The sequence below is a fragment of the Martes martes genome (assembly GCF_963455335.1).
Source record: "Martes martes genome assembly, chromosome: 7".
Lineage (NCBI taxonomy): Eukaryota > Metazoa > Chordata > Mammalia > Carnivora > Mustelidae > Martes > Martes martes.
The window spans coordinates 129267837-129294316 of record NC_137894.1 but is presented as its reverse complement, the minus strand read 5'-3'; the positions used below and the strand labels follow the sequence as shown (position 1 = coordinate 129294316).

The 26480-nt window shown below is 48.2% G+C and overlaps 1 protein-coding gene across 1 annotated transcript in view; it reads left to right on the top strand.

The window, feature by feature from the left end:
* The first annotated feature begins 7680 nt into the window (after positions 1 to 7680).
* The window catches only part of FLVCR2 (FLVCR choline and putative heme transporter 2), a 50839-nt gene continuing 32039 nt past the window's right edge, over positions 7681 to 26480 (top strand). Inside the window, exon 1 of the mRNA XM_080808585.1 lies at positions 7681 to 8779. Within this exon, the coding sequence (XP_080664711.1) occupies positions 8057 to 8779 (723 nt within the window). The 5' untranslated portion in view covers positions 7681 to 8056. The remainder of the gene's footprint in view (positions 8780 to 26480) is intronic.

Here is a 26480-nt window from a genome sequence, read left to right as displayed (position 1 = left end):
TCTAACTTCTCCACCCTAGATAAATTCTTACCAATAACCCTCAGAGCACTTGTAACGATTTTACTTATGCATGTGTGAGAGTTTGCTTGGTGATTGTCCTCCAAACTAAACCATTAGCTCCATGAGGGCAGGAAAGGACCATGCCTGTTTTACGCACCAGAGGATCCCCAACACTGGCCGTAGGTCTTACCTGTCCCTCAAGGTCCTGGTCAAAAATCTCTCTGAGAAGCCCTCTCTAGCTTCCTGCTTTGTCAATCCATGAGCCAGCACCTACCTTCACCAAGAATTTACAGCACCACTCTACAATGATTTTCTCACTAGTCTGTCTCACCATAAGTTTGTGGACACCCAGAGGGTAAGACCACTAAGACCACTGTCCTTGTTGTGTTTGGTTTCCCTGACACCCAGCACAGTGCTTGGCCTGCAGGAGACGAATGTGTGAATGAATGAATGAATGGCTCTGTTAAAAGAGTCCGGGGAATTATCCGCAAACACGGAGGGATTTCACCAGATGATTCTGTCTATCCTTTCTCTAGCACTCTGGTTTCAACATCACCTAACCCTGTCTGCTCAGCACCCCTCTTGTCACCCCACGTACCTTTAATTGTTGCCTTGGTAATCAACAAATCTCACTGCTACCACACTTCCTCTGTTTCATTATGCAAAGAAAACCTCACACCTCTGGGCTTTCTATAGATTATGCAAAAAAAAATCTTAATATCTCCTTCCTCTTTGACTCTTATTTAGTGAGGCCTTTCTCATGTTTATGGAGGAACTTTGTTTTCTAATTATTAAGAAATATTTAAAATCTATAAAAAGCTATCAAGAACAACATAGTGAGCACCATGAACACATCAAAACGTGGACAGCTGAGGAAGTACAATGTGACCCGGGTCCACAGGTCTTTTCTTTAGGATAATGACTGATACCATTTGAGGCCTCTCAAGATACAGCCCTGTATACCCAGGGAACTGAAACATTCATTTCAAACCATGCATCCAGGACAGAGCCTGGCCTGATGTGTCCAGCTAGGAAGCTTTCATTCTGTCCTGTCCTCTAAAGAGAATGGGTCTTCCCTAGCTCTTTAAGACATCAGCAGGCCCCGGTCCCACTCTCTTCAAGGACAGACTCGGAGACACTCTGAACTGAGAGGACCCTGGAAGGGAAGGAATCCAGAATCCCATACCACGGGTCTGATCTGGGGCTTTCCCACTCTATGGGCTCTATGGGAGCCTTCAGGGAAAAAAAAAAAAAAAAAGACAAAATAAAGGAGGCATGAGTATTCAGGACAAGCTGGACATGTTGTCATTCATTTTGAGGCCATCCGGAGATGGAACTTGCCTAGGAGTTGCATTTCAGAAGGCAGTTCAATCACGCCTTCACTTTCCTTCTCTAGGCCAGATATCGAACGAGAGATTGACATAGAATATGAATAGGGCAGGGGAACTTGAGAAACTCAAGGCAGTGGATGACTTAAAGACCTAAATAAACATGTATGGTAGAGGGGCGCCTGGGTGGCTCAGTGGGTTACAGCCTCTGCCTTCGGCTCAGGTCATGATCTCAGGGTCCTGGGATCGAGTCCCGCATAAGGCTCTCTGCTCAGTGGGGAGCCTGCTTCCCCCCAGCCCCCGCCTGCCTCTCTGCCTACTTGTGATCTCTCTGTGTCAAATAAATAAATAAATAAATAAAATCTTTTAAAAAAGAACAACCCCCCCAAACCCAAAAACATGTATGGTAGAGTGTGTACATGCAGGGTGTGGAAGAAGCCTCTGAATCATACACTGGAAAAGGCTTCCTGGAGGCGGTGGCACTTGCCCCAGTGAAAGCTGGCGTGGGCAAGGCATGATGTCTGCATGATGCTTGCGGGGAGCAGCAGGTGTTTCCACCTGCCTGGAGGGCCAAGTGGAGTGGCTGGTGGTGGGTGATGTGGCCAGAGCAGCATCACAAAGGCTTCGGTTCGGTGCTCAGCTGGGGAGTGGGGACCATCTGCAGTCAAGGGGTGGCTGCTGGAAGAGTCGAGGCAGGAGAGAGGGCTAAAGAGAACTGGAACTCTGGGGAGCGGCACAGCGGTGAACCGGAAGGGTCAGACCAATGCGGGGGGGGTCGCAGCATCAAGGTGAGGGGCCACGAGAAGCCAAACTAAGGTGGTGCCTAGGGGACAGGAGGAAAGGGAAGATGGAAAGGAGAGGAGCTGCCCCTCGGACACTGAAAGTAAGGGAAGAGAGGGTTCTGGGTGGTTCTCAAGGTACTTCTCTGGCTGACCTGGGAGCTGGAGGAGCTATTCATTGACAGACAGAATTCCAGAGGAGATGTGGACCTTGGCATGATCTTTGGATGATGGGACAGAAGTTTCATCACAAAAGGGAGTCATACGTGGTTAAGATCCCCATGGAATCTACAAGTGTAAAAGTCACTGGACGCAGAAGGAAGGTCAGGGAAAGTGTCAAGCAAGTCTAGGGGGTGGGTTATGGGGCCTCTGACCACACACCCAGTTTTCTGAGATGACACACACGGCCCAACTTTGGAGGAGACAGCTCGGCTGAAGAAGCATCCCTGAGGTTGCAGGGTTGCTTCTCGGGTGTCCATTTTAACACCAACATTATAAAATCCATGACAGAACAGACTACACCTGCAGATATCACAATGGGCCTCGGTGAAGAAATTCAATCTCCACTGAGTTTGATTCGATTTTTAAAGTGTAGTTTTGGGGGGTGACTGGGTGGCTCAGTGGGTTAAGCCTCTGCCTTCGGCTCAGGTCATGGTCTCAAGGTCCTGGGATCGAGCCCCGCATCAGGCTCTGCTCAGCAGGGAGCCTGCTTCCCTCTCTGTCTCTGCCTGCCTCTCTGTCTGCTTGTGATGTCTGTCTCTCTCTCTCTCTGTCAAATAAATAAAATCTTAAAAAAAAATAAAGTGTAGAGTTTTGGAGGGTGACTGGGTGGCTCAGTCATTAAGCATTTGCCTTCAGCTCAGGGCGTGATCCTGAGGTCCTGGATAGAGCCCCTCATCGGGCTCCCTGCTCAGTGGGAAGGCTGCTTCTCCCTCTCCCACTCCCCCTGCTTGTGTTCCCTCTCTCCTTGTGTCTCTCTGTGTCAAATAAATCAATAAAATCTTTAAAAAAATAAAGGGTAGAGTTTTTTAAAGCCAAATTTATATGAAGTTTAATAAATCAAATGGTCATGTTATCAAGAATATCAGTTCCTTAACTACCTTTCCTACTCCCCCAAGCCAAGGACTTCTAACTTTTGTTAGGTAAGTCTTTCGATATTTACCTCCATAACTCTAAATCAGATGGTATATTGATACTTTCTGATTTTGTTCATGTTAGGCATTATGTATTGACTTTCCAGTAGGGCAGTCAAAGATTTAGCTCTGTTTACCCCACCCTCCCCTCTTACCACACACACGTGCTCACTCCCCATTCTCCCGATCTCCCAATATAGTTACATCATACTTGGTTGTATCACCTTCCAGTCTTCACATTGTGATGACCATGTGATTCACTCCTGGTTCACTTAAGATAACCATGATTTTCCCTTCTTCCCTCCACAACTTCTTATATTCCACTGGAATTAACACTTGGTCCCTCCCATTTACTTAGTTACGTTTGTGATTTGTTATCACAAGTCCAAGCTCTAATTCACCTCAATTGTGTAAACCCCTCTCAAGAGTTTCGCACACAGTCCTATCAGTGTCATCCACTTGAATAAAACTTTCCTGGAGTTTTGTTTTTTTTTTAAGATTTTATTTACTTTTTGACAGAGATCACAAGTAGGCAGAGAGGCAGACAGAGAGAAGGGGGAAGCAGGCTCCCCGCTGAGCAGAGAGCCCGATGTGGGGCTCGATCCCAGGACCCCGGGATCATGACCTGAGCCGAAGGCAGAGGCTTTAACCCACTGAGCCACACAGGTGCCCCTTTCCTGGAGTTTTTTGACTAGCTTCCCTCTGAACAAGGTGCCTTCTGTGCCTGGCCCATAATGGTTCATCTTGGGTTTTCTTTTACTATGATCTTGGTGATTCCAGTTCCCTGCCTCTTGCGTTGGAGTCCCCATTTTCTTGGATCTAACAACTTATTCTCTAGGCTTCCTCCCTTGTTTTGGTGGAGTGCATCCTTCAGCAGCTTTCTGAGAGAGAGGATGAGGCACTACCTTTTTTGGGAAACTCTGCATTTCTGAAAATGTTTGATTCTCTTGTCATACTTGTTTCTTTTTGGTTGTTTGGGTATGGAATTCTAGGCAGGAAACGATTTTCTTCTGAAGGCATTATTTCCCTGACTTCCGGTTTCCAGGTTGGATAACTCTGATGACATTCCATGCCTGCTTTTTTGGGATGCATTTTATGAAACCTGTTTTTCAGTCTCTGGAAACCTCTCGGAGCTCCTTTTTGTCCCAGTTTTCTGAAATTTCATGGTGAAGTGTAATTCAACTCTGCACTACCAATAAATACCGAGAGCATGTGCTGTATAAATGATCCCACCAAAAGCTCCAAAGTACGCAAAGACATACACAAGTCCTTAAGGACCTGGAAATGTATGGGGGTGTGGGAGACAAGGGAAAGTAGGATTCGGTGAGGATGCACTATTGCACACATAGGATTTGCAAGAGCCACATTTCCACAAATTCTAAGTGTCGGTATCTTCTAAGAGGGACTGATCCAGAATCTCGATCTGATTCATTCATTAGCAATTTAGCCTTCCTACAGACTCAACAAATTACACGCCTCGCCCATCCACAGTCCTGGCTTATCTGATAGGAAGTTGTGACTTCTAGTCCTGCTTTTATTGCTGGGAGTAGTTGTTAGCCTCTAGAGGGCAGACTTTGCTGCTATTTTGCTGAAGGCCAGGAAAGCTTGTGTTCAAGGCCAGAGGGTCCCTCAAACTCCCAGGGAGCCAGTTGGGATAAACAAGGAACCAGGGCCCCCTTTCAGGAAGCAATCTCTAAAGTGTATTTCTCCTTCCCCTTCCAGATTACCTATACTTAGGACATATCCTGTCGATAGGTAAACAGATGTAACACATAGTAAGCTGCTCAGTAAATGTTTTCTCAGTGGATGAACACAGAATATTTCTCTCTATGTAATACATCCCCACATTTACATAGCTGTCCATCTCTGGTGGGAATCAGCCGAGCACTACTGTGATGGCTGCCACATTATTATTACTGAAAACAATTTTGCGGATATTTTTAATCCTCATTTTATAGACCTGGAGGACAGAGAGATTAGTAAACTGAATCCAGATCTCACGTTAGATCCTTAGATCTGACTCACTCTACCACAAAAGGCAACCCCAAATATCACTGGAATGACCAGTGATTAGACCAGTGGTTAGACCAGGGGGATTTGTCACCAAACTCTAGCATTTGTTACCCCAGAGCAGCACACAGTAGGGGAGAGGAGGTGTGCTGGGTGGAAGAGAACTCACAGAACCGTATTGTTGCTGGTTTTGATGCTAAGTAGCTGTGGGTCTCTGAGTTACAGGCTCCAACTCTCTGGGCCTCAGTTTCTATATCTGCAAGATGCAGGTAAGAATACATCGTAAAGGGGCACCTGCCTGGCTCAGTTAGAAAAGCATCTGATCTTGATCTTGAATTCAAGCCCACACCGGGTGTAGAGATCACTTTAAAAAAATTAATACATTTCTTTCTTTCTTTCTTCCTTTCTTCCTTTCGTTCTTTCTCCTCCTCCTCCCCCTCCTCCTCCTCCTTCTTCTTCTTCAGAATACATTGCAAAGAGTTGGAGAGAGGTCTATGATGATCTAGGAATTAGACGCAGTAAGAGGTCTTAGAAGGTCTTTCAAGAGAACAGAGGTTCTATATTCCTTGAAGAATGATAGGAAACACTGCTGGAATTTTGAGAATGGGGACTGTTGAATTAGTGTAGAGATTCTTCCTGGGTATGAGTTTTCTCTCCAAACATTCCACGATAATCCAAGACCCCATAATTTCTGCAAAAAAGTGGGTGCCTCCAAACAGTGTTCCCCCTCCTAGGAACCAGTGACTTTGGCCCCACCGGGCGTGCTTAAACGTGGCTACCTGCTGAGACGACCTGGGGACCTTTAAATGTGCAGATGCCAGGGGTCCCCCCTTAATGAACCTGGTTTGGGGTGTGGCCGAAGCACTGGGAATGGTGAGTTCCCCATGTGCTTCTAATGTTCAACCCAAGTTGAGAACCTCTGTCCAGGGCTTTAAATTCAATATTCACTTGAAAATTTAAAAAGAAAACAAAGGAAAGCAGTAGCACCCAGTGGCTCTCAAACTTTGAAGTGCAAACAAACAGATCACCTGGAGGTTTTTTTAAATGTAACCTCTAATTCGGGAGGTCCAGGGTGGGCTGGGCTTCTGCCTTTGTAACAGGCTCCTGGGGGCATGCCCACACTGCTGTCCCCAGACTGTATCTGAGCAGGTAGGCTGTGGCTGGAGTGAATAAAGACCTGACTGAGAACTATGGTTCTTCAAGCCAGCTGGTATCTTAAGTAAGAAGTCACTTCACTTTTTGAACCTTAGTCCTATGATCTTAAATGCAGGCTGGCCATAGTAACTACATCATAGAGTTCTTGTGATGCTTTAATGACATGCAAACATGTTTGGCACGATACAGCAAATATTAGCTTTTGAATTCTTAGGATAGTTAACACTCATGGAACGCTTACGATCCGCCAGGAAATTTTTAAAGCACTTTCACGACTTATATCATTCAAGCCTCAAAACAACACTGTGAGGTGTGTGCTTATGATTTCATCATCCCTATTTTATGGGTGAGGAAACCGAGGCAAGGAGGTAGAGTATCTTAATTTACATCACACACTTGGGAGTAGCTAAGCTGGTGTTTGAACCCAGAGAGAATCTGGGCTTTTATCCCCCGCTGGGCTGAAATGGACACTGGAAACAGACATTTCTGCCCTGCAGGCCTGACATTCTGGAGGCGATGACTCGAGGGATTACCCTCTGTCACGGGCTGGGATCAACAGGTGGCAGCCCAGGGCTACTTAAAGAAATACCCAGCAACAAGGCCACCGGCTCTAAAAACTCTCCAAACTCCCGGCTACCTTCCACTCACCGGTGCTTGCCTAGGTGACCAGGGACCGACAGGAAAGAAGAGGCGTACCTCACGGGTTCAAATCTGAGCCCCCCCAAGAAAAAAGACCACTTCGGCAGGCAAAGCAACGAGCAATACGAGTTTCCTGCAATTCCCGTTTACCCGAGGAGCGCAACCAGACCGAGAAATCTCTTTATACAAATCTCTTTATACCGAAAGTTCGGCAAGGATCTGGGAGCTCAGCCGGTTGGTTAAAAAGTCGGGAAGCCCCCTTGGATTGCCCAGAGCACTCTGGAGGAGCCGGGCATCGATGCCCACGCGCAGGGGATGGGGACCCGCGCCGAGGAGACCCTATCTGTGGGATTACCTCCGCAGAACTTCGGGGATTTTTTCCTGCGGGGTCCCCTGGGAGAGGCAATGAATCTGAGGGGCAGTGCAGGGGGTGGGGGTTAACCCGGCGGTTTCCATGGCACCCGGGGCGTCGGGGAGAAATGCACCCCGCAAGCTGTGGCGAAACAACTGCGCAGCCGGACCAGCCCGGCTCGAGAAGGCGGGAGGGAAGGGAGGGCAGGAGGGTGGGGGAAGCCCGGCTGGACGGGGGTGGGGCGGTCACGTGCGCCCGAGGGGGCGGGGCCCCAAAGCCACCCCGGAGCGGAACCGTGTCCCACCTAGAGGCTCCGTGCCAGGCGCGAACTTTTCTCCGCGACCGAGGGACAGAATTTGGCCTGAACCCCTGGGGTGGACTGCAGGGACCCCGGAGCCAGGACCGGGCTGAGGTGTCTGCGGCCGGCCTGGGGGACAGCGGTCGGTGGCAAGAGACACCAAGGAAAAGTGGGAGCAGAAGCTAGGGGGTGAGTGAAGGGAGCCCGGCTCGCGGCTTTCACGCAGCCTCGGGTCTCCGTTTATTCTGGGGTTGGGCCGGGGCAAGTGCCCTGCCACTTCTAAGGGAGCCGCCGAGGCCACTGTCCCTTGAGACTGCCGGAGTCCTCAGCACCTGTCTCGGGCTCCAGGAGAGGCTGTGGTCATGGTGAATGAAGATCCCAACCAACACGAGCACGATGGCAGCTCCGCGCAGGAGCCTGCCCTCTGGGCAGACCCCAGCGCCTCGGGCCACGCCAGCGTGTCCGCGGAGCCGAGCGTGTCGACCCCCACCAGCGTCTCCATCCACCCCAGCGTCTCGACCCACCCAAGCAGTTCCGCCCACCCCTGCATCGCGGCGCACCCAAGCAGTTCGGCCCACCCCAGTACCTTGGCCCAAGCCGGTGGCCTGGCCCACCCCAGTAGCTCAGGCCCTGAGGACCTTAGCGTGATCAAGGTGAGCAAACGCCGCTGGGTGGTGGTCCTGCTGTTCAGCGGCTACTCCATGTGCAACGCCTTCCAGTGGATCCAGTACGGCTCCATCAATAACATCTTCATGAAGTTCTACGGGGTCAGCGCCTTTGCCATCGACTGGCTGTCCATGTGTTACATGCTCACCTACATCCCTCTGCTCCTGCCCGTGGCCTGGCTGCTGGAGAAATTCGGCCTGCGCACCATCGCCCTCACCGGCTCTGCTCTCAACTGCCTGGGGGCCTGGGTGAAGTTGGGGAGCCTGAAGCCACATCTCTTCCCGGTCACCGTCCTGGGCCAGGTCGTCTGCTCGGTGGCCCAGGTCTTCATCCTGGGCATGCCCTCCCGCATTGCTTCCGTCTGGTTCGGGGCTAATGAGGTGTCAACTGCCTGCTCCATAGCTGTCTTTGGCAATCAGGTGGGTCGAGCTGTGGGGGGGCCGTTCGGAGGAATGGGCGTCCTTGTCATGGTGAGGCCCTCGGTATTAGGTTGCACCTGAGTGTGGGGGAGCCTGTAGTTTTCTGACTTCAGCAGTGTTTGTGACTCTAGGTGACTTCGCGGCTGGGTGGGAGGGAGGGATTGTGACTGGATGGCTGTGTAAGAGAAGGGCAGGGAAACAGAAGGAGGAGACCTAGTCTTTGACCCACCATTCCTCCCCCCACAGCAGGAAGCATGCTTCTGGAACGACCTCAGGTTTATGATCTTCCTGACCCCGAAGTCCACAGCTTAAACCTGGGATTTCAGGAAAGCTATTCTTTCTCAGGGAGCAGCCCCTGGGCATCAGGTTATTTTGGGATTGTCAGAATTTGATGGGTATTTTTAGCCGGACCCACCGGCATTCCTAGAGCACAGAATCCCCTGTACTAACTATAATCACAGAGTGCTGGCTTGTTGGTACTTGGCCCTGTGCTGACCGTCTTTTATACACAGCTGAAGCCAGGACAGTGGAAACCGTGCTCTGGGGCACACTGCTTTCCTGGGGGTTAGAGCCAAGCCTAGCAGGAGGGAATAGAAATCTCACCCTGAATTTCTAAGGCCTAGAAACCTTTTTGGAAAGGTGTGGAGAGCTCCTATCTCAATCCCTTTTCTTTCCTTCTTTTTGGAAGGAAAATCTCAAATTCTTTGCATCTCAGTGAGGTTATGATCCAAAATGTTAGGCATATTATGACTGCCTTCTCTAAATATTTGAAGCAAGTATTTGTGGGGTTCTGCCTCCGGGTCCCACTTCTTCCCAAGCACCTGCCATTGTTTCCATTTTATTTTATTTAACAAATGACCAGTAACCCTTAGTTCTTATAGGATTTTTCCCTTATAGGAGGGTAAAGCTGGGAGGTGAAGGGCAGGACCTTTCCAGCCTTCCAAGGGTTAAATCTCTGTCTGAGCAGCAGAACAGGATTCAGACGAGGTCACTGCAGTCTCAAACCCATTGTTTGGGGAGAGCAGGTTGGCTAAGTGGGAGAAGCCCCTCCCCGGTGGCCCAGCGAGATCAGAGAATTCAAAATTTTTTTTTTTTATAAATCATAAAGCATAAACTAATAGGTTTTCAGACTCCTCCTCACACACCTGTGAGGGAACTTGACACCAGATAAATCTTTAAAATTTAATAATACTATTTACTCATTCCCCACCCCCACTCCCCACCAAGGTCAGGAAATGCTTAGAATTTTACATTTTAAAAACACTCTGACAGAATATATTTGTAGCAGGGAGCCATCTACTCAATTTGATCTTTTCGGCTTAACCCTAAAAAAATGTATGAAAAACTGAATCGTTTGTGCTTCCTCCCGTGGGGATGACGATCTATGTTCGGTTCTTGGCATGTGTTTTATTTAACCTTTCTTTCTGAGTAAAGCAGGGCTGAATGGAGGAGAGCTGGTACTAGAGTGGTAGCGAGAGCTTTGCGGCTTAGAAAAAAAGGCTCCCCAGAGTTGTCTAAACAGACTTCAGATGGTATTCCGCACTCTAATTCTTCTGGGCCTGTGAACCTCACACCGATCCGCTAAACTCTGTACCCTGGTAATTCTGAGCCTCCCTCTTCTAGTGCCTCCAACCACTCCACACGTGCACCAGCCCTGCTGGCATCAAATTCGTCATTCATTCATTCATTCATTCAACAAGCATTGACCTAGTGCCTCCCAGTTTGCCAGGCACTGGGCTAGGCCCACAAAGATAATCCCTGCCTTTGCAGAGTTCCTATACCGGATTTTAAAATTGTTCCAGGCACTAGGATTCTGATAAACAAACGAGTAAACAAAACCGAGATCAGTGTATAAAGGATTTATTTTCAGTTCTGCAAGAGATTTTTAATATCTTCTTTGCCTAATTGCTTAGAGGAAATTGAAGGGGAAAGAAGCCAATGTCTATCAAATACCAATTATGTGCAAGGCATTTCTCGTCTGTTATTTATTTTTTCAACTCTGTGAGGTAGGTGGGATTTGTCCCTGTTGTTACGGGTGAGAAAATTGAGACCCAGATAAATGGAGGAAACTTATCCGGGGTCCTACAGCTACTAAGTGGTAGAAGGGAGATTTGATCGCGACTCCACCTCCAAAATCCCATGTCGGTAGGCCAGTGCTGAGTTGTCATGTGGATAAAGCGTATGTTTTTTAGTTTTTAAATTAAATTTTAAAATTAATTTTTTATTTTTTTCATTCATTGATTTTTTTTTTTTTTAAGTGGAGCCCAAGGCAGGGCTTGACCTCATGACCCTGAGATCAAGAACTGAGCTGAGATCAAGAGTCGGACCCTTAACTGACTGAGCCACCCAGGTGCCCCTAAAGCCTATATTTTTACGAACGGGGAGGGCAGGATTGTGAGGGTGGAATTTCGCCCCTTGTGTCTCGTTAGCGGAGGTGATAAAGTTTCCAGCAGTTTTCTCCAGAATCAGAGAGCCTCTCCACCTGTCTTCTGTTTTGAAGGGCTGGGCATTAGTATCACCACCCCACCCACCGTGTTGTAAACTGCTGAAGGGCAGATTCTGCCTCTAGGAGCCTAGCAGGAGTCACAAGAAGGTGGCGCTCCCTTTGGCAAGAAGAAACCAGCGAGTCCTCAGCGGGGCTGAGAGAGGGAAGGAATGCTAGAATTGCAACAGAGCCTCTTCCCTTTGGCTCTGGCCATTTGCACAGGTGGTGACACTTGGCATCTGGCAACACTTGTTCCATTGTTTCCAGGGAAATGACCCACGTGGGGTTTTTCAGGGATGCGAATGATGTTATAGCAGAAGGATTGGAAGAAAGCCCCATCTTAGAGTCTGGTGGTTGCTTGGTGGCACTGGACGGGAGAGAGGTGGGATCTCGAAGGGGCCGAGTCAGTGCCAGCCCCGAGGAGGAATTTACAGCACCGAGAGGGCAGAGGGACTTCCTCAAGGACCCTTGGGCAGCTGAGAGCCCAGTGCCTACCAGAAAGAGAATAGGAGAGAATGTTTGCTTTTTGGGTTGCGAAAAATATCAGAGTCCCCCCTTTCCTGGTTTGACTTTCCATGGTTTTAGTCCCCTGCGGTCAACCTGGAAACAGATGGTCCTCCTCCTGACCTATAGGAGGGTCATCCTACACGATGTCACAATGCCACATCATTCCCCTCGCTTCGTCTCATCACACAGGCATGTTAGCCTCGCACATCATTGTAAGAAGGGTGAGCAGAGTACAGTAAGACAGAGAGAGAGGCGACATTCATGTGACTTTCATTACAATGTATTGTTACAGCGGTTCTAGTTTATTGCTAGTTATTGCTAATCTCTTACGTTGCCTCACTGACAACTGAACTTTACCATGGTTAGTGGTAGGTATAGAGAAACATGTCATATAGACACGGTTCAGTACTATCTGCAGTTTCAGGCATCCTGTGGGGGGTCTGGGAATATAGCCCCCATGGATCAGGATGGACTTAGCAGTCTGGTGCAGTCACCTTCCAGAATCAAACATGTAGCAGCCACGCCGTTTAGGCTTTTGGAAATAGTACCACCCAATAGAAACATAAGGCAAGCCACGTGTACAACTAAATTTTCCTACTAGCTACATTAAAAATAGGTGAAATGTAAATTTTTTTAAAAAGCAGAAAGAGCAGGTGAAACTGGTTTTACTAGGATGTTTTATTTAATCTGGTATATCCAAAATAGTCTTTCAACATATAATCAATATAACAAAATCACTAATAAGCTATTTTCCATTCTTTTTTCATACTGAGTCTTCGAAAATTGGCATGTATTTGACACTTACAGCCTCTCCACATTTCCCAGGAATAGGTTTAATAGCCAGGTACAGTGCAGATCTAGAATAATTTATTTACATAAATTATTTATTATTTATTTATTATTTATATAAATATAAATTATATATATTTATAATTATTTAGGGGGTGGGGGAGAATATCCTTGACCCTCTTAGGGGCGCTGGTTCGGTCTAAAAATTAAACTGATGGAGACAGGTTATCAGGAGAAAATCATCCAAGTTTATTTAGTATAAGTATTACATGATGTGGGAGCCTTCCTAAGGAAATGAAGAAACACTCAGACCTGTGTGGCTTTAGGCCAAGTTTGATGAAAAGCGCACCATCATAGGGGAATATGACAGGTTAGGAGTGTGAAGTTAGTGTAGTGAACTGGGGGAAGCTGGGCAAGGCCTAATTGTTATGCTTCTCCTTGGTATCCTTCTGTCTTCAGAGGTAGGGGTGCTCCTTTGTTCCAGCTGTGGGAGGGGTAGCTCTTATAGGAGAGTTTAAGACCTGTTTCAGGGAAGAAGAGTGAGGAGGAGGAGGAAGTCAGAGTGGCTTTCCTATTCTGCTGTTTTCCGAAACTCCCTCAGCTTAAAATATTCCGGGTGTCATAATTTAGAGGAGTGTGTCCTGACCCACATCATATCTAAGTGTTTGGAAATAGATTCTAGCAGAAAGGATGGGTGCTAGGAATCAGAGTCTAGCCTTGAGGACGTGGTGTTTGCTGGACTGGCTGACTGAGTGGTAATACCAGAGAGGCTGGGTGTTTGAGACTGACTCAGGGGTCAGGGTCATGAGGTGGGTGGTCAGCCCACTCTTGTTCCCAGATCATGGTCATTTGCCATGGAGATGTGTTAAAGTCTAAGCTTATTGTTCTGGATTTTCTAATGTCAGAGGCCTTTCAAGGTCTCATTGAAGTTGGGGGAGGTGAAGGCAAACTCATGTTCTCTTCTGGTCATTGTTCTTGTTACTTAAAGCACACAGAGTGCCTGCCCACGTGGCTGACCACTCCTGGCCTCCCCTTATGCACTAGAAGACAGGAATAGTCCAGGGCTGGGAGGGCAGAAGGAGGCTAGAGGTGACTGACATGCAGTGTGGGGGAGGGGGGCTGGGACCACACCCTCCAATGCTCCTGGGGGCCAGCCAGGTCTTATAAATGTGACAGTCAAAAAGACAGTGGGGTGTGGTGGGGTCATGGCAAACTTGAGAGTCCATTTCCCATCTAAAGACAGCGGCTGCGTCAGGTCCCGCCAACTGTTGGTATACAAAGCATGGCCCAGTGTTGCCAGATCTTATTTTTTTTCTTTAGGGAGAAACCAGAGATCCAGATTTTTAGATGAAGTCTGTTTTGATGATGATGATGATGATGATGATGATGGTAAAAGAGACATAATGTTTATCATTTTAACCATTCATAAGTGTACAATTCAATGGCCTTAACTACTTTTACAATGTTACGGAAGCACTACCACTATCTATTCCCAAAACGTCTTCATATACCCTCCACCACTGCGTACCCATCAAATAATAACTCCTCCTATCCCCCTCCCTCCAGCCCCTAGTGACCTCTGTTCTACTCTGTTTCTATGAATTTGCCTCGGCTAGGTATGTCACTTAAGTGGAATGATACAATGTTTGTCTTTCTGGGTCTGGCTTCTGAAATCTATTAAGGGCTGATAACTAATTCATAAGTGTGTGTGCTTAGTTATATTCCATCTTTTGAAACCGTGGATTAGATAAAACTTGAGTTTGAGGCTTCTGGGGAAGATACAGCGGAAGGGAATGCCCGGTCTCCTTTGTCTGTTGGGACGCCCTTGCCAAAGACGCAGGCCAGCAGAATGAGCTCGGAGGTGAGCAGCTCTGGGGAGGCATCCAGACCGGTGCTCCCAGCCAAAAATGGCGATCATCTGCCTCATCCTAGGGGCTGGGTAAAAATACAGATGCCTGGGCCCGGAGGCGGACTTCGTTACTTGGACTCTCTAGGGCTGGGGCCCGGGCTCCTATCTCTTCACCTGGCTTCCCAGGTGAGACCAGTGATCAGTTTTTGAAATCACGAGGAGAGAGGAGCAAGCAGCAGGCTATGGGAAGGCAGCCCCTCGCTTGGAGCCACGTTGTTGTCGGGAGAGATTTATTACATGTTTGCTGAATGCTGGTCTGGTGGGCTCGAGGAAGCAATGGGGAGCTCAGCCATTCAACCTCCAGATTGAGGGAAGAGGCTGGGCTGGGGTAGGGCTCATAATTTGGATTCATTTAAGGTTTTAAAAATATACTCCCACCCCGGGTGTGGGGGGCACGCCCTGGTGGAATGTGAGGTGGAACCTCACATGCGCCCTCCTCTTCATTTTGTTTCTTTAACCTTCAGCTCAGGGCACTGGAGGAGGCTCAAGTTGGCCTGGCCTGACTTCTGTCTTGTCTTTGTCCCTTTGGTGGCGTTGTTGCAAGTGCCTGGCAGGTCCATGGAATCAAGTCTAAGTCTTCAAGTTAGCACGCTCAGACCCCAACTCCTCACCATTTCTTTCTGTCCAGTCTGTCTCTTGTTCCCTCCCAGCCTTGTCGCTCTGCTCTGACCAGTCTGGCTCCTTAATTCTCTCCTTGAAGATAGACTCACTGCTTGGGGAATAAGCCTTAGGCTTTGAAGAGTGATGTCAGCAAGATGGTGGGTCAGGAAGCTTCAGACCCTCGCCCCTCACAGAAATGTTAATTAAACTAAAACCCAGCTAAAATCACTTCTTTATAGGAGTTCTGGAGATTAGTCAAAGATAAATAGCAACCAGGCAAACACTCAACCAAGAAAAACCCCCATTCAAAATGGTGGGAGATTTCATGGCATTTTTACTTAACTTTTCCTCCCCCCCCCTTCCTCCCACATGTTGTACTTCCAATAACCACATCCTTTCTGTAAACTGAATTTGCAACACTCTAACCTAATTGTATTTTTGTACACTAACAATGAACAATCCAAAAAAGGAAATTAAGAAAACAACTTCATTTACAGCAGCATCAAAAACAAAATACCCAGGAATAAATTTAACCAAAAAGGTGAAAGACTTATACACTGAAAACTGTGAAACATCACTGAAAGAAATTAAAGAAGTCATAAATACATGAAAAAGACATCCTATGTTTGTGGAAGACTTAATATTGTTAAGATGGAAATATTACCAAACACAGTCTACAGATTCAGTGTCACCCCCATCAAAATGCCAATGACGTTATTTGCAGAAATAGAAAGATGGAAAAAAGAAAATATCATGTGGAAATTTAAGGGACGCTGAATAGCCAAAATAATTTTGGAGGAGAACAACCAAGTTGGAGGTCTCACACTTCTTGACCCTAAAACTAATAACAAAGCTGTAGCAATCATGGCGGTATGGTATTGGCAAAAAGACATAACATAGAGACCGATGGAATAGAGAGCCCAGAAGTAAACCCTCACATATGTGATCCAATGATTTCAACAAGGGTGCCAAGGCCAATGGAAACATTTTCCTTAATATTTTTTAGAGCAGTTTTAGATTTGCAGCAAAATTAAGTCGAAGGCACAGAGATTTCTCCCTACGGTTCTTATTGCCACTCCTCAGCACGCATAGCCTCCCCTGTTGTCAACATCCCCCACCAGAATGTTACAGTTGTTGAACCTACATTGACACATCATGACAACCAATCTTTTCAACAAATGGTGTGGAGAAAACTATAAACCACAGTGGTACATCTGTTACAATTGATGAACCTACATTGACACATGATTATCGCTATTTCAACAAATGGTGTTGGTAAAACTGTAACTCTCTAAGAAGAAAACACAGGGAAAATGCTTCGTGATGTTGGATCTGGTAATGATGGCAATGATTTCTTGGTTGTGATACTAAAAGCATGGGCAACAAAAGGAAAAAAAGAGATTCATTGGACTATATCAAAATAAAACACTTCTGTGCATCAGAGGACACTGATCATTAGAGTGAGAAGGCAACTTGTGGAATGGGAGAAAACATTTTCGAATCATATATCTGATAAGGGTTGATATCCAGAATATATAAAGAATCCCTACAGCTGAACAACAACAACAAAAAACTTATTTAAAAATGAGCAAAGGACTTGAACGGGTATTTCTCCCAAAAAGATATACAAATGGTCAGTACGCACAGGAAAAGATGCTCATCGTCAGGGAAATGCAAGTCAAAAACACAATGAGATACCACCTCACGCTCAATAGACTGCTGTGAAAGAAAAAAGAAGTGTAGACAAGCTTGTGGAGAAATTGGAACCCTTGTGCATTGCTGATGGGAATGTAAAATGGTGCAGTCATCTGGAAGACGGTATGGCAGTTCCTCAGAAAATTAAAGCTAGGATTACCATATGATCAGTAATTCTGCTCCTGGCTATTTATCCAAAAGAACTGAAAGCAGGAAATTAAACCTGATATTTGTATGCCTGTTTTCCCAGCAACATTATACACAACAGCCATAAAGGTGAAAGTAACCTAAGTGTCCCTCTACAGATAAATGGGTAAACAAAATGTGATATACACATAAAATGAAATATTATTCATCCTTGAAAGGAAATTCTGACCCTGCTCCACATGGATCAGCCTTGAAGACATTATGGTAGGTGGAATGGGGCAGTCCGCCAAAGGAGAGATACTACGTGATCCCACTTATATGAGGTATTGATGTGTATTTTTTCCTGACACCAACCAATTCTCCAATTCTCTACCACCAACTGACTGTCCTATAATCCAATTTAATTCTGACACTGACTACGTGGAGTTAATGCCGACCAGCCAACCCCACAAGTTCAGGGCTCGGTTCCACAAGACTGCCCCCACTTAAGATGCCATCTCCAAGTCTTGGAGGCCAGCCAAACTTCTCACTCACTGGTTATACATTGAGGGTTCCCATGACCCCTACTCAGGTTCTGTGATTGGCTAGAATGGCTCACAGAACGCAGGTAAACATTTTGTTTACTAGTAAGGTAACTTTACTCGTTATTATAAAGGATACAACTCAGGAACAGCCAAGTGGAAGAGATGTGGGGGTCTCTCTGGGTGTGCCACCCTGTCTCCCCACCCTGATGTCATGTGTTTTGACCAGAGAGCTCACCGAATTTCCTTGCTCATATGTTTTTATAGAGCTCAATTTCTAGCTCCCCTTCCCCCTTCAGAGGTCAGGGGATAATGAGGCCGAAAGTTCCCAAACTCGAATCACATAATTTTCTGGAGATTAACCCATCCTAAGGCCATCGACAGGCCTTGCTCTGAGTCACTTCAGCAGCATAAATTCAGGTGTGACGGAAAAGGGTTTCTTATGAGTAACAAAAGACACTCCTATCACTCACGAGATGCCAACGGCTTTCAGAACTCTGTACCAGGAACCGGGGACAAAGAGCAAATATGTTTTGATGATACCACAGGTACAAAGAGTACTCAAATTCATAGAGACAGAAAGTAGGATGGCAGTTGCCAGGGACTAGGGGAGGAAAGAACGGGAAGTTACTGTTGGATGGGTATAGAGTTTCAGTTTGGGAAGATGAAGAATGTTCCGGAGATGGGTAGAAGTGACTGTTGCATAGCAATATAGTTCATGCCACTAAACCATACAGTTGAAAATGGTTAAAATGGTAAGTTTCACGCTATGTGTATTTTACAAAAAAAAAAAAATCCGTTGCTTGTGAGGTGTTTCCTTCTGGCTGGGTGCCTGCTCACCTCCTGTCTTCAACTCATTACTGTCTGTGCTTGGAGGAGAGCATTCTGGGCCCTCTGTGTGCTTGCTGAGTTCACTGGGACACTGGGATACTTTGTTTCGTGGTGGTTTGTGTTTCCCCCTCTTCCTTATCTTTTCTCCTGTCCTTTCCTCCCCCCCCCCCCCGGCTTTTTCAGCTACATGGGAAACTTATCAGAGGGCTGGAAATTTGACTAATAAACCTCTCCCATATCTCAGAGCAGGGCTCTGGGTGTAACAGGTGCTGACAGATGGACAGACAGATTAATACACAGGAATTAAGGTGACTACTTAGTTGAGAGCTCAGGTCACTGGAGGAAGGAACTGTCATACCTGGATTTGTCTTTCTGATGTGATTCAATCTTGTTCCTTCAATGAAAAGAGCTATGCAGTCCTTACTGTGTGCCTTGAACGATGCCAGACCCAGGGTAGTTGAGAACACCATCGTTAGCTCTGCTGTGTTCCTTCAGACAAGTCCATTAGGTTTTCTACGTTTTGATATCTTCTTTTGTACATGGGAGACAATAGTGGCTATTGCAGAAGGTAAAGGAGAGGATTAAGTGAGACATAATGGAAGGCTCTCAGCTGGCAGAATTTGTAGGATAAAAAGGTTCTAAATGAAGAACAGATGTTATCAGTACTACCATCAATAAACACAATTGCTCCTGCACACAGGGGTCTCCTGAGCTAGAGGGAGAGGCCAACACTGAAAGGCTCATAATACTACCATGTATGTTCATGGGACCTTACAGGTCACAGCACGTGGGAGGACATTATCCCAGTATGAGCATAATGGGGAGCAAGCAGGACAGCTTCCCTGAGGAGGTGATTTTTATGAGCTGATTTTTCATGAGTGGAGTGACCAGGGGTTGGGTGATTAGGGAGGGCGGGCCATTCTGGGACGTTTCCAGGCAGTATCACAATCGGGACTTGTCCCACTTGAAAGCCACTCAAACAGACAGCTATATGTAGGGGCTGGGAGGTGGTGTTTCTTTCGCAGCATGAGGTGATGACACCTGTTGTCTGTGATGAAGACTTTCTAGTCTCTGGGATAACATAGATACTGTGTTATCATCAGTTCTTCGTCTCACAAACCTAAGGTTAGGTGGACACAGCTGGTTTCTACTGCCTGGTTCTTGATCTTTTTCCAGCAATGCTCTTAACAGGATATCCTTTCCTTGACTTAGACTACGCCCCCCATCCCCAACATCAAACAGCCCTGAGTGGATCGCAGGATAAGGGTTGGAACCCCATCAAGCATGATAAAAAACTGTATGGTTCACGTGACCGCCGGTGTCTCCTCTTCTTTCTTTGTTCTCTGTCTCCCGACTTCTATCCAGACCATTCCTGAACTGAACCCAATGGGGCATCTTTCTTCTCTTGGTTCTGAAGGACTCAGGGCCTTTTTCTTTACTGAGTTGTTCCGAGGGGGGAAGCCTTCCTGCAGGCTCCGGTTGTCCATCTCGATTCTTCTGCCTTCTGACCTTGTCCCAGGCATCTTTCCTTTTTTATGCTGTGCAAAAACAGGAGCTCAGCTTCTCAGCACCACACGGTTCAAGACGGGGCCTTGCTCCGGCACGAGGGCAGATGATAGAAGTGCCATCGGGGTGCTGCAGGGGAGATGGGAGGTGCACTGGGCTCTCCTTGCCTGCCGTCTTCTTGCAGTCTGTGGGTCTCAGAACCTCATAATGCAGCAGTGTTTGCTTTGGAGCCCGATTCCTTCTCTAGGGCGGAGATGAACGCAAGCCCCTTTCGTGTCCAGGAGACGGCTTTTGATTGGACAGCTCTGCCGGCTCCCGAGGAGGGGGTGGGGGGGGTGAGAGGACACAAAGATGGAACCAATTTAGGAGTTGGGTTTTTTTTTTTTTCCTCCTTTCCCCCCTTCTCCTCTCCCCTGGAAATGCGTGCTTTCTGCCCCAAATTACTGTGTTGGCACGGCTGGGTCTCCTCTGATGGCTCCGGAGACCGCTCTCCGTACACGAGGCCAACTGTGGCGTCCGGCTATTCCGAGAAGTGGGCGGGGCCCATTCCAATGGGCTGTTTGTTGGGGGTGGCGGCTGCCCCGTGAAGCAATCTGTGCCTCCTCAGACCTTTGCCCTGGGCTCCCAGTTCAGCGCTGGGCATGTCTGTGGAACCACTCAGCGAGCGCGCTGGGAGGACCGTTTCCTCTCTCCCGAGGAGCTTGGTGGGCATACAGATCCCCCTCTCTCCCCCCACCCCTGCCTAGGACGCACAGGGAAGACAGCCCCGGAGAAGTCTCTTGACTTCTTGCACTGAGGGCAGCCGAGAGCCACTGCAAAGGGGGGACCCTGCGCCTCCAGCACCAGAAGAACCTGAGCGGTGGCCGTCGGGTTGTTAAAGTGCGGATTCCTAGGCACCAAGGCAGACCCAGGGAATCAGTGTCTTGGGGTGGGGCTCAGGAATCGGTGTTTTTGATCCTCTGTTAGGGATTCTGACACTCTCAGAAGTTCGAGAACTCCTGGGATGAAAGAGCCGTGGAGCCCGGACCCGGCACGGCCAGCCGCTGTGTTTGGGGCGTCCGGCAGGACACCTGCCCTCCTCGGCCATCAGCCTTGTGATCTGTAGCAGGAAAGTCTGCCTCCCAGGATTGCTACCAGAATTAGGTGGGGGAGCGTGTGAAGGCTTTTGGAATCAGAGACGGCCTCCCTAAATGGTTCCTGAGCCCACACCCGCCTGCTGCGTCCGTACCACACTCTCTGCAGTCACTTTCCTTCATCTCTGCTGCCGTCCCTGAGGTTTAGGCTGGCAGATGCCCCTCCCCAGGTCCATACGTGGGGGAACCGAAGCAGCCCACACCCTATGTCCACTCTCTCAGCTAGTGAGCTGGTTGGGGCCAGAGCCCCCCCCCCCCCCCGCAAGACCTTGCTTGTAACACACCGGCCAGAAGAGGCCACGCCTGGCACACAGCAGCGACTGAGGCTCTCTGGATGGGAAGGGGGAGGTCTGGTGCTCTGGCTTTTTTACACTTTAGCCGTGGGGCCTTATCTTCTCACCGCCGAGGGAAGATTCCAGAGCATTTTCTGTGATTACTGTCTCATACCCTGTCAGCTATAGCTTCAGGAGGAAGGGAGTCGGGGGGGGGGGGAGGGAAGAATGTGGCTTAACTCAACTCTCTGACTAATCTTTTCCACCTTTTCTCTGTAACTAGGCCCCAGGAGAAAATCCCCTCCACCTAGAGCCTCAGTTCCCGAAGCCTTGGAAGCAGGTGGTCAGGAAAGGCAGCAGGTGGTGATAAAGCCTCCCTTCCGGGCTGCCTGCGGGGGGGCAGGGCCGGGGAAAGATCAAGGCTCTCCAAAGCTCTCCGGTTTCTGGAGCTGCTTCCTGGAAGCCCTCCCCACCCCTGTGTCCTGAGTGTCACTGTCCCTGTCCCCTGTCCCGAGAGACAGTCTCAGCCCCTGGCCTGCCGTGTGGCCTTGAGGCAGGATCTCAACAGCCCTCCCTGTTGGTGGAGCGTCCTTGCCAGTGTTTGCTTCTCAGGCTGTTGTGGGGGGAGATGAAGTCGTGTTCCCAGAGCCCAGATCACTGGCCGGAGGTTTGTCTCGAGGGACTGCAGGAAACATTGATGTTCTCTCATCTCATTGGACTGCTTTCTCATTCCCTGTCCAGAAAGAACTTTGATAAGAGGTGCTGGGTAAATGTGTTTGCCATTTTCTGATGACCCAAACACGTTCCTCAGTTCTACCACAAACGCCCTGCGAAGGAGTCCCTCAGGCCCTGGGTCATCTGGAGTCTCAGACCACGTCTTCCGGGCACATGTGGCTTGTTGGTGCCTTGTCGCGGCTCAGCGAGGTTCTGTGGGAAGACAGTGGGGCCGGGAACGGGAGCATCAGAAGTCCCAATATTTACTTCACTGCTCTGAACTCAGCAAGTTGCTTAAATTCAGTTAGGGAGCGGGGAACACAGCATGCGCCTCCCAGGGCAGTGTCATTTCACCCGGACTTTGGGCATCCTGCTGTTGGCCTTGACCTCACCGCATTGCCTTGCTGCTCAGGTTATATGTTGTATAAACCTTGGCTCTTAAGTGCCTTTAAGGAAAAGATGACTCTGGACTTGCTCATTGACGCTCAAAGAATAAAACGTAGGACATGCGTACAACACACGTCCTGTTGCCTTTGTGAAGTGTGGTGTTGGAATGCACTTGGCTCGAGGACCGCAGCCTCCGTCTGCAGAGCTTGGCATTCTTGCCCTTTAGAATCTGCTCTTCGTTTCCGAAAGCTCTCTGGTCATTCTGGCTGTAGGAGCCTGTCCCAGAGCTTCTGGGTTCTGGAGTCTTTCTGCTAATTTGAGCCTCTTGGCCTGACCCATTGTGCAGCTCCAGGAATCCTGCACAATGTTCTGATTCTTTTTGATTGCTGGAAGGGGCACAAAGCAGCTTTTCAATCTATACGTGCCCAGGACGGCTCCTTTCTTCAATGAAGGTGGGTATCCGTGGTGGCACAGCACAAAGCCAATTTGGTCTTCACGGAGGACACGGGGCCCAGAGTGAGGAGCCTTCTTTTGAGGACGTGGTGGTGTTGGCCTTACCCTATTTCCACCCAGGCCCTTTACAGTTAGTGGCAGTGATCAGTGGTAACAGACAGGGACTGGTGGGGCTTGGGCTGTCCTTGTGAAGACATTGCCTTTTTTCTTTCCAGAGTTCCTCCTTCTCAGAGAAAAGGCTACCCCATTATCTGCTCCAGGAATGGCTAGTCCAGCATTCTCATGCTGCCCCCCCAAACCCATGGCTTCGTAGGGTACTCCCGGCCTGGGCCACATCTCTGTCCCTTGCAAATAACCCACACAGTCCTCTGGCCATCCTCTCTGTCTTCTTAAATCTTGCTTGTTCTGGATTTCATTCCCTCCAGCCAGCCTCCCCACATCCCCCCGGTTGATAGCCGGTAAATGTGACTAATGGGAGCCAGGGAATGAAGGCTCTCATCCTCTTGGCCCGTCCGTCTCAGGAAGGACAGCCTTGGGTTAGAAGTCACACACGGCGCTTCTAGAACTCAGTGCTCTCAGGAGCTATGGGTTTTGTTTGTTTGTTTTTGAGACAGTGCAGCACAACCTTCATTTTTGTATTGCACAAATGTTTGGTGAGCACCTACTTTGTTCTGAGCAGCAGTGTGAGTGCTAAGGATGAAGCGATGAATGGGAAAGAAGAGGTCCCTGAGCTCACATTTAGGAGAGGAGAGGTGAAGCTGGAAGGCAGCGAGTGGTGGAGTGACTAATGGTGGAAATATCAGGTCAAGGAGGAGGGGAGGCATCTTCAGAGCAGGATTTCGGGAGATGTTCTTGTGTAAGTAGGTCCCTGAGTAACTCCCTAGATCACGGAGCCTGATCTGATGGTGCTACTTCCTTGGGGCGGGGTTAGATATGGGTGGCATAGATTTCTTTCTCTTTCTAGATTTCTCCTCGGGATCACGAGGCAGGGTTAGCTAACTTGTGAAGTTGACTTCCTGGGAAAAAGCAGCTTTGGAACCACCCTGTCTGTTTCTGGTGGCACACCCTGCAGGAAGAGGAACTGGGTCTTTCCATGGCAACCCACAAAACAATAACTCTTCCAGGGCCTGCCCCGTGAGTAATCACCTGGGTCCGAACTTCACCCTTGAAAATCAGAAGGGGAGGACTGTCACTCAGAAAGTCCAATCAGACTTCGAAGAAATATGGGAGGGATAGAAACATTTATTGTCACGTGAACTCCTTTGAGGGATGACAGCATGTGACACTGCATGTGTCTGGGTTGTTTACCACCATCTGTACCCAGGACAGCGGGACTGATCCGTTGGCTACTATGTGCGGGCTTCTGGGGCAGAGTTGGTGCGAAGTCCCAAAGCCTTTGAATAGAGTTAGGCACGTTGCCCACTTCCAGGGTGGAAAACTGGGAGATAGTGAGGTCTGTGCTCCGCTGCTTTGGCTGGCCTGGTGGTTCGAAAGATGCCCCCTCGTTTTTCCTCTTTTGCAACAGAGTCATGGGGAAGTTCTGTGAGCCTGTGGTCATCGGCCCTCAGCAGTGTCAGCAGAGGGACCTTTGAGTAGTGAAGCCAGCAGCGCCACGGGCTCTTAGCGAAAAGGGAGGCAGAGGAGGCTTCACATCTGTGCTCATATAGACCTAGACTGACCCCTTTGCAGATGTCACCAGGAGGACAATTTCAAGAGGAACCCCAACCCTGAAAAGGAGGAGTGTGAGTACTGAGAGCCTCCTGAGTGGATGACTGCAAGCAGGAACAGAAAGGAGGCTCAGCTAAAAAAAGAAAAAGAAAGAAAGAAAGCCCTTCATCAAAAAAAAAAAAAAAAAAAAAAAAATTCCCTGTAGAACTCAGGCCCCTCCCCTAAACCTAGCATCTTCTCTGTTTACAGCCTAGGGCACTTCTGCTCTTCTGCTACCTTGCACCCCCGCAAAGTTGAGGAGGAAACCCAGCATCAAGGTTGTAGGTCAAGATCAAGGTATATTCGATAGCTTATAAGCTTGGTGATACAAGTGCTTTGTCTCCTCCCTTTCTTTTTAGTATGACCATTTGGTGCTCAATCAGTAGTGAATGTAGGTTTGATGGTGGGAAGTCCCATATCCCAGTGGCTTCCATCTCGGATCTTCAGAGCCCAAATTTGAGGTCTTCTCTAGCTCATTCCTCCTCACTTCTGCTTTCTTGTGGTGGTGAGCTCTCGGAATAGACCTAATTGCTGCTATGCCCAACCTGTCAGCTGTACATACTTGAGTTAGGTCTGAGCTGCACAATTCTGAGTTATCTCTTTATTTAGAAGCTGTTTCCCAAGCACCATCTCTCCCCTTGGCATTGTGCCTGGTGCCATGTGGAGAAGAGTCACAGAAGGCAATGTAAATCAGTGACCCTGACCTCAAGGTGCTAACCATCTGTCTGGGGAGACACCACCATCCTACGTGGAGAAAAATCCAAAAAGCATCCCATAAGAATAAGAAATTGTGTAAGGTCTAAGAAGTAAACAAAACAGACTATGGCTGGAGGTACCTCTCATCTCCAACAGCTAGACCTAGAGGGAGGGGCTTGATTTACAGAATGGAGCATACAAGACTGGGGGAATTGTCGGGCGTTTGAAGGCATTCGCTTCTGTGACATTTGCCCTGCATATTGGATTTGGAGTCCGCTAGCCACGGATTTGACTCTCAGTCTTGCTGTTAGAAGCTGAGTGGCCTTGGGTAAGTCAGAGATGTTTTCTCATCTAAAAAAACCAAATTCGACACAATGATGCCAACTTTAGGTGGTTACCATGGGGATTAAATGAAATAACATGTGAAAAAATCACTTAGCACACTGCCTAGCACATAGTAGGTGCTCGTTATGCATCAGAGCTCTTCCTTTCAGTTTAGCTAACAGTCGAGACCTGCTCATTTAACCCAAGGCTTAGAGTACAGACTCTAGTCCAGATGGCCTGAGCTTGAAGCCTTATCACTTATTATTATATGATCTTGGCTAAACTACTCAAATGTCATTTCCTCAAATTTTTTCCTCCTGAATGCTCAGTTTTTAAATTAATTTTTAAAAGATTTTATTTATTTTATTTGACAGAAAGAGAGAAAAAAAAGAGAGAGAGAGAGCGCACAAGTAGGCAGAAGGGTAGGCGGAGGGGGAGGGAGAAGTAGGCTCCCTGCTGAGCAGGGAGCCCAACACGGGGCTTGATCCTAGCACCCTCGGATCATGACCTGAGCCGAAGACAGGTGCTTAAATGACTGAGCCACCCAGGCGCCCCTGAATGCTCAATTTTAAAATAGGGATTAAAAGATTGTGCTTGTATGTGTGTATGTGGCTTAGTAGTGCCATGGTGACTCGGGCATGTGAGCTCCACATATCAGCTGCTATTAGTTCTTTCCCTGAGAAGCAGGTCGTCCTAATTTCTCTAGCTGCTGCTTCCTGCATTTCCCTAACCTCTTTTCCCCTAAAGGACTGAAGAAGCCCAACAGTGTCCAGGTGGTAGAAGCCCCCAGCACAGGTGTAGATTTGAGGACAGACCCTGTGAATGGGGCGCGAGCCCTAAGGAAGTCTTGGGTTGACTAGCTGTGACCACCGTGACCTTGCTTTCTCAGTTCTTAGAGACCTCAGCTTAGCCTTCTAAATCCATAAACCCCCCTGGTGAGTGATTGCCTCCTAAATCAATGGGATTGTTTTTGTTCCTGAAGGTCTGCTCCCTCCTTAATCCTGAGTTGGTCTTTTCAAAAGAAG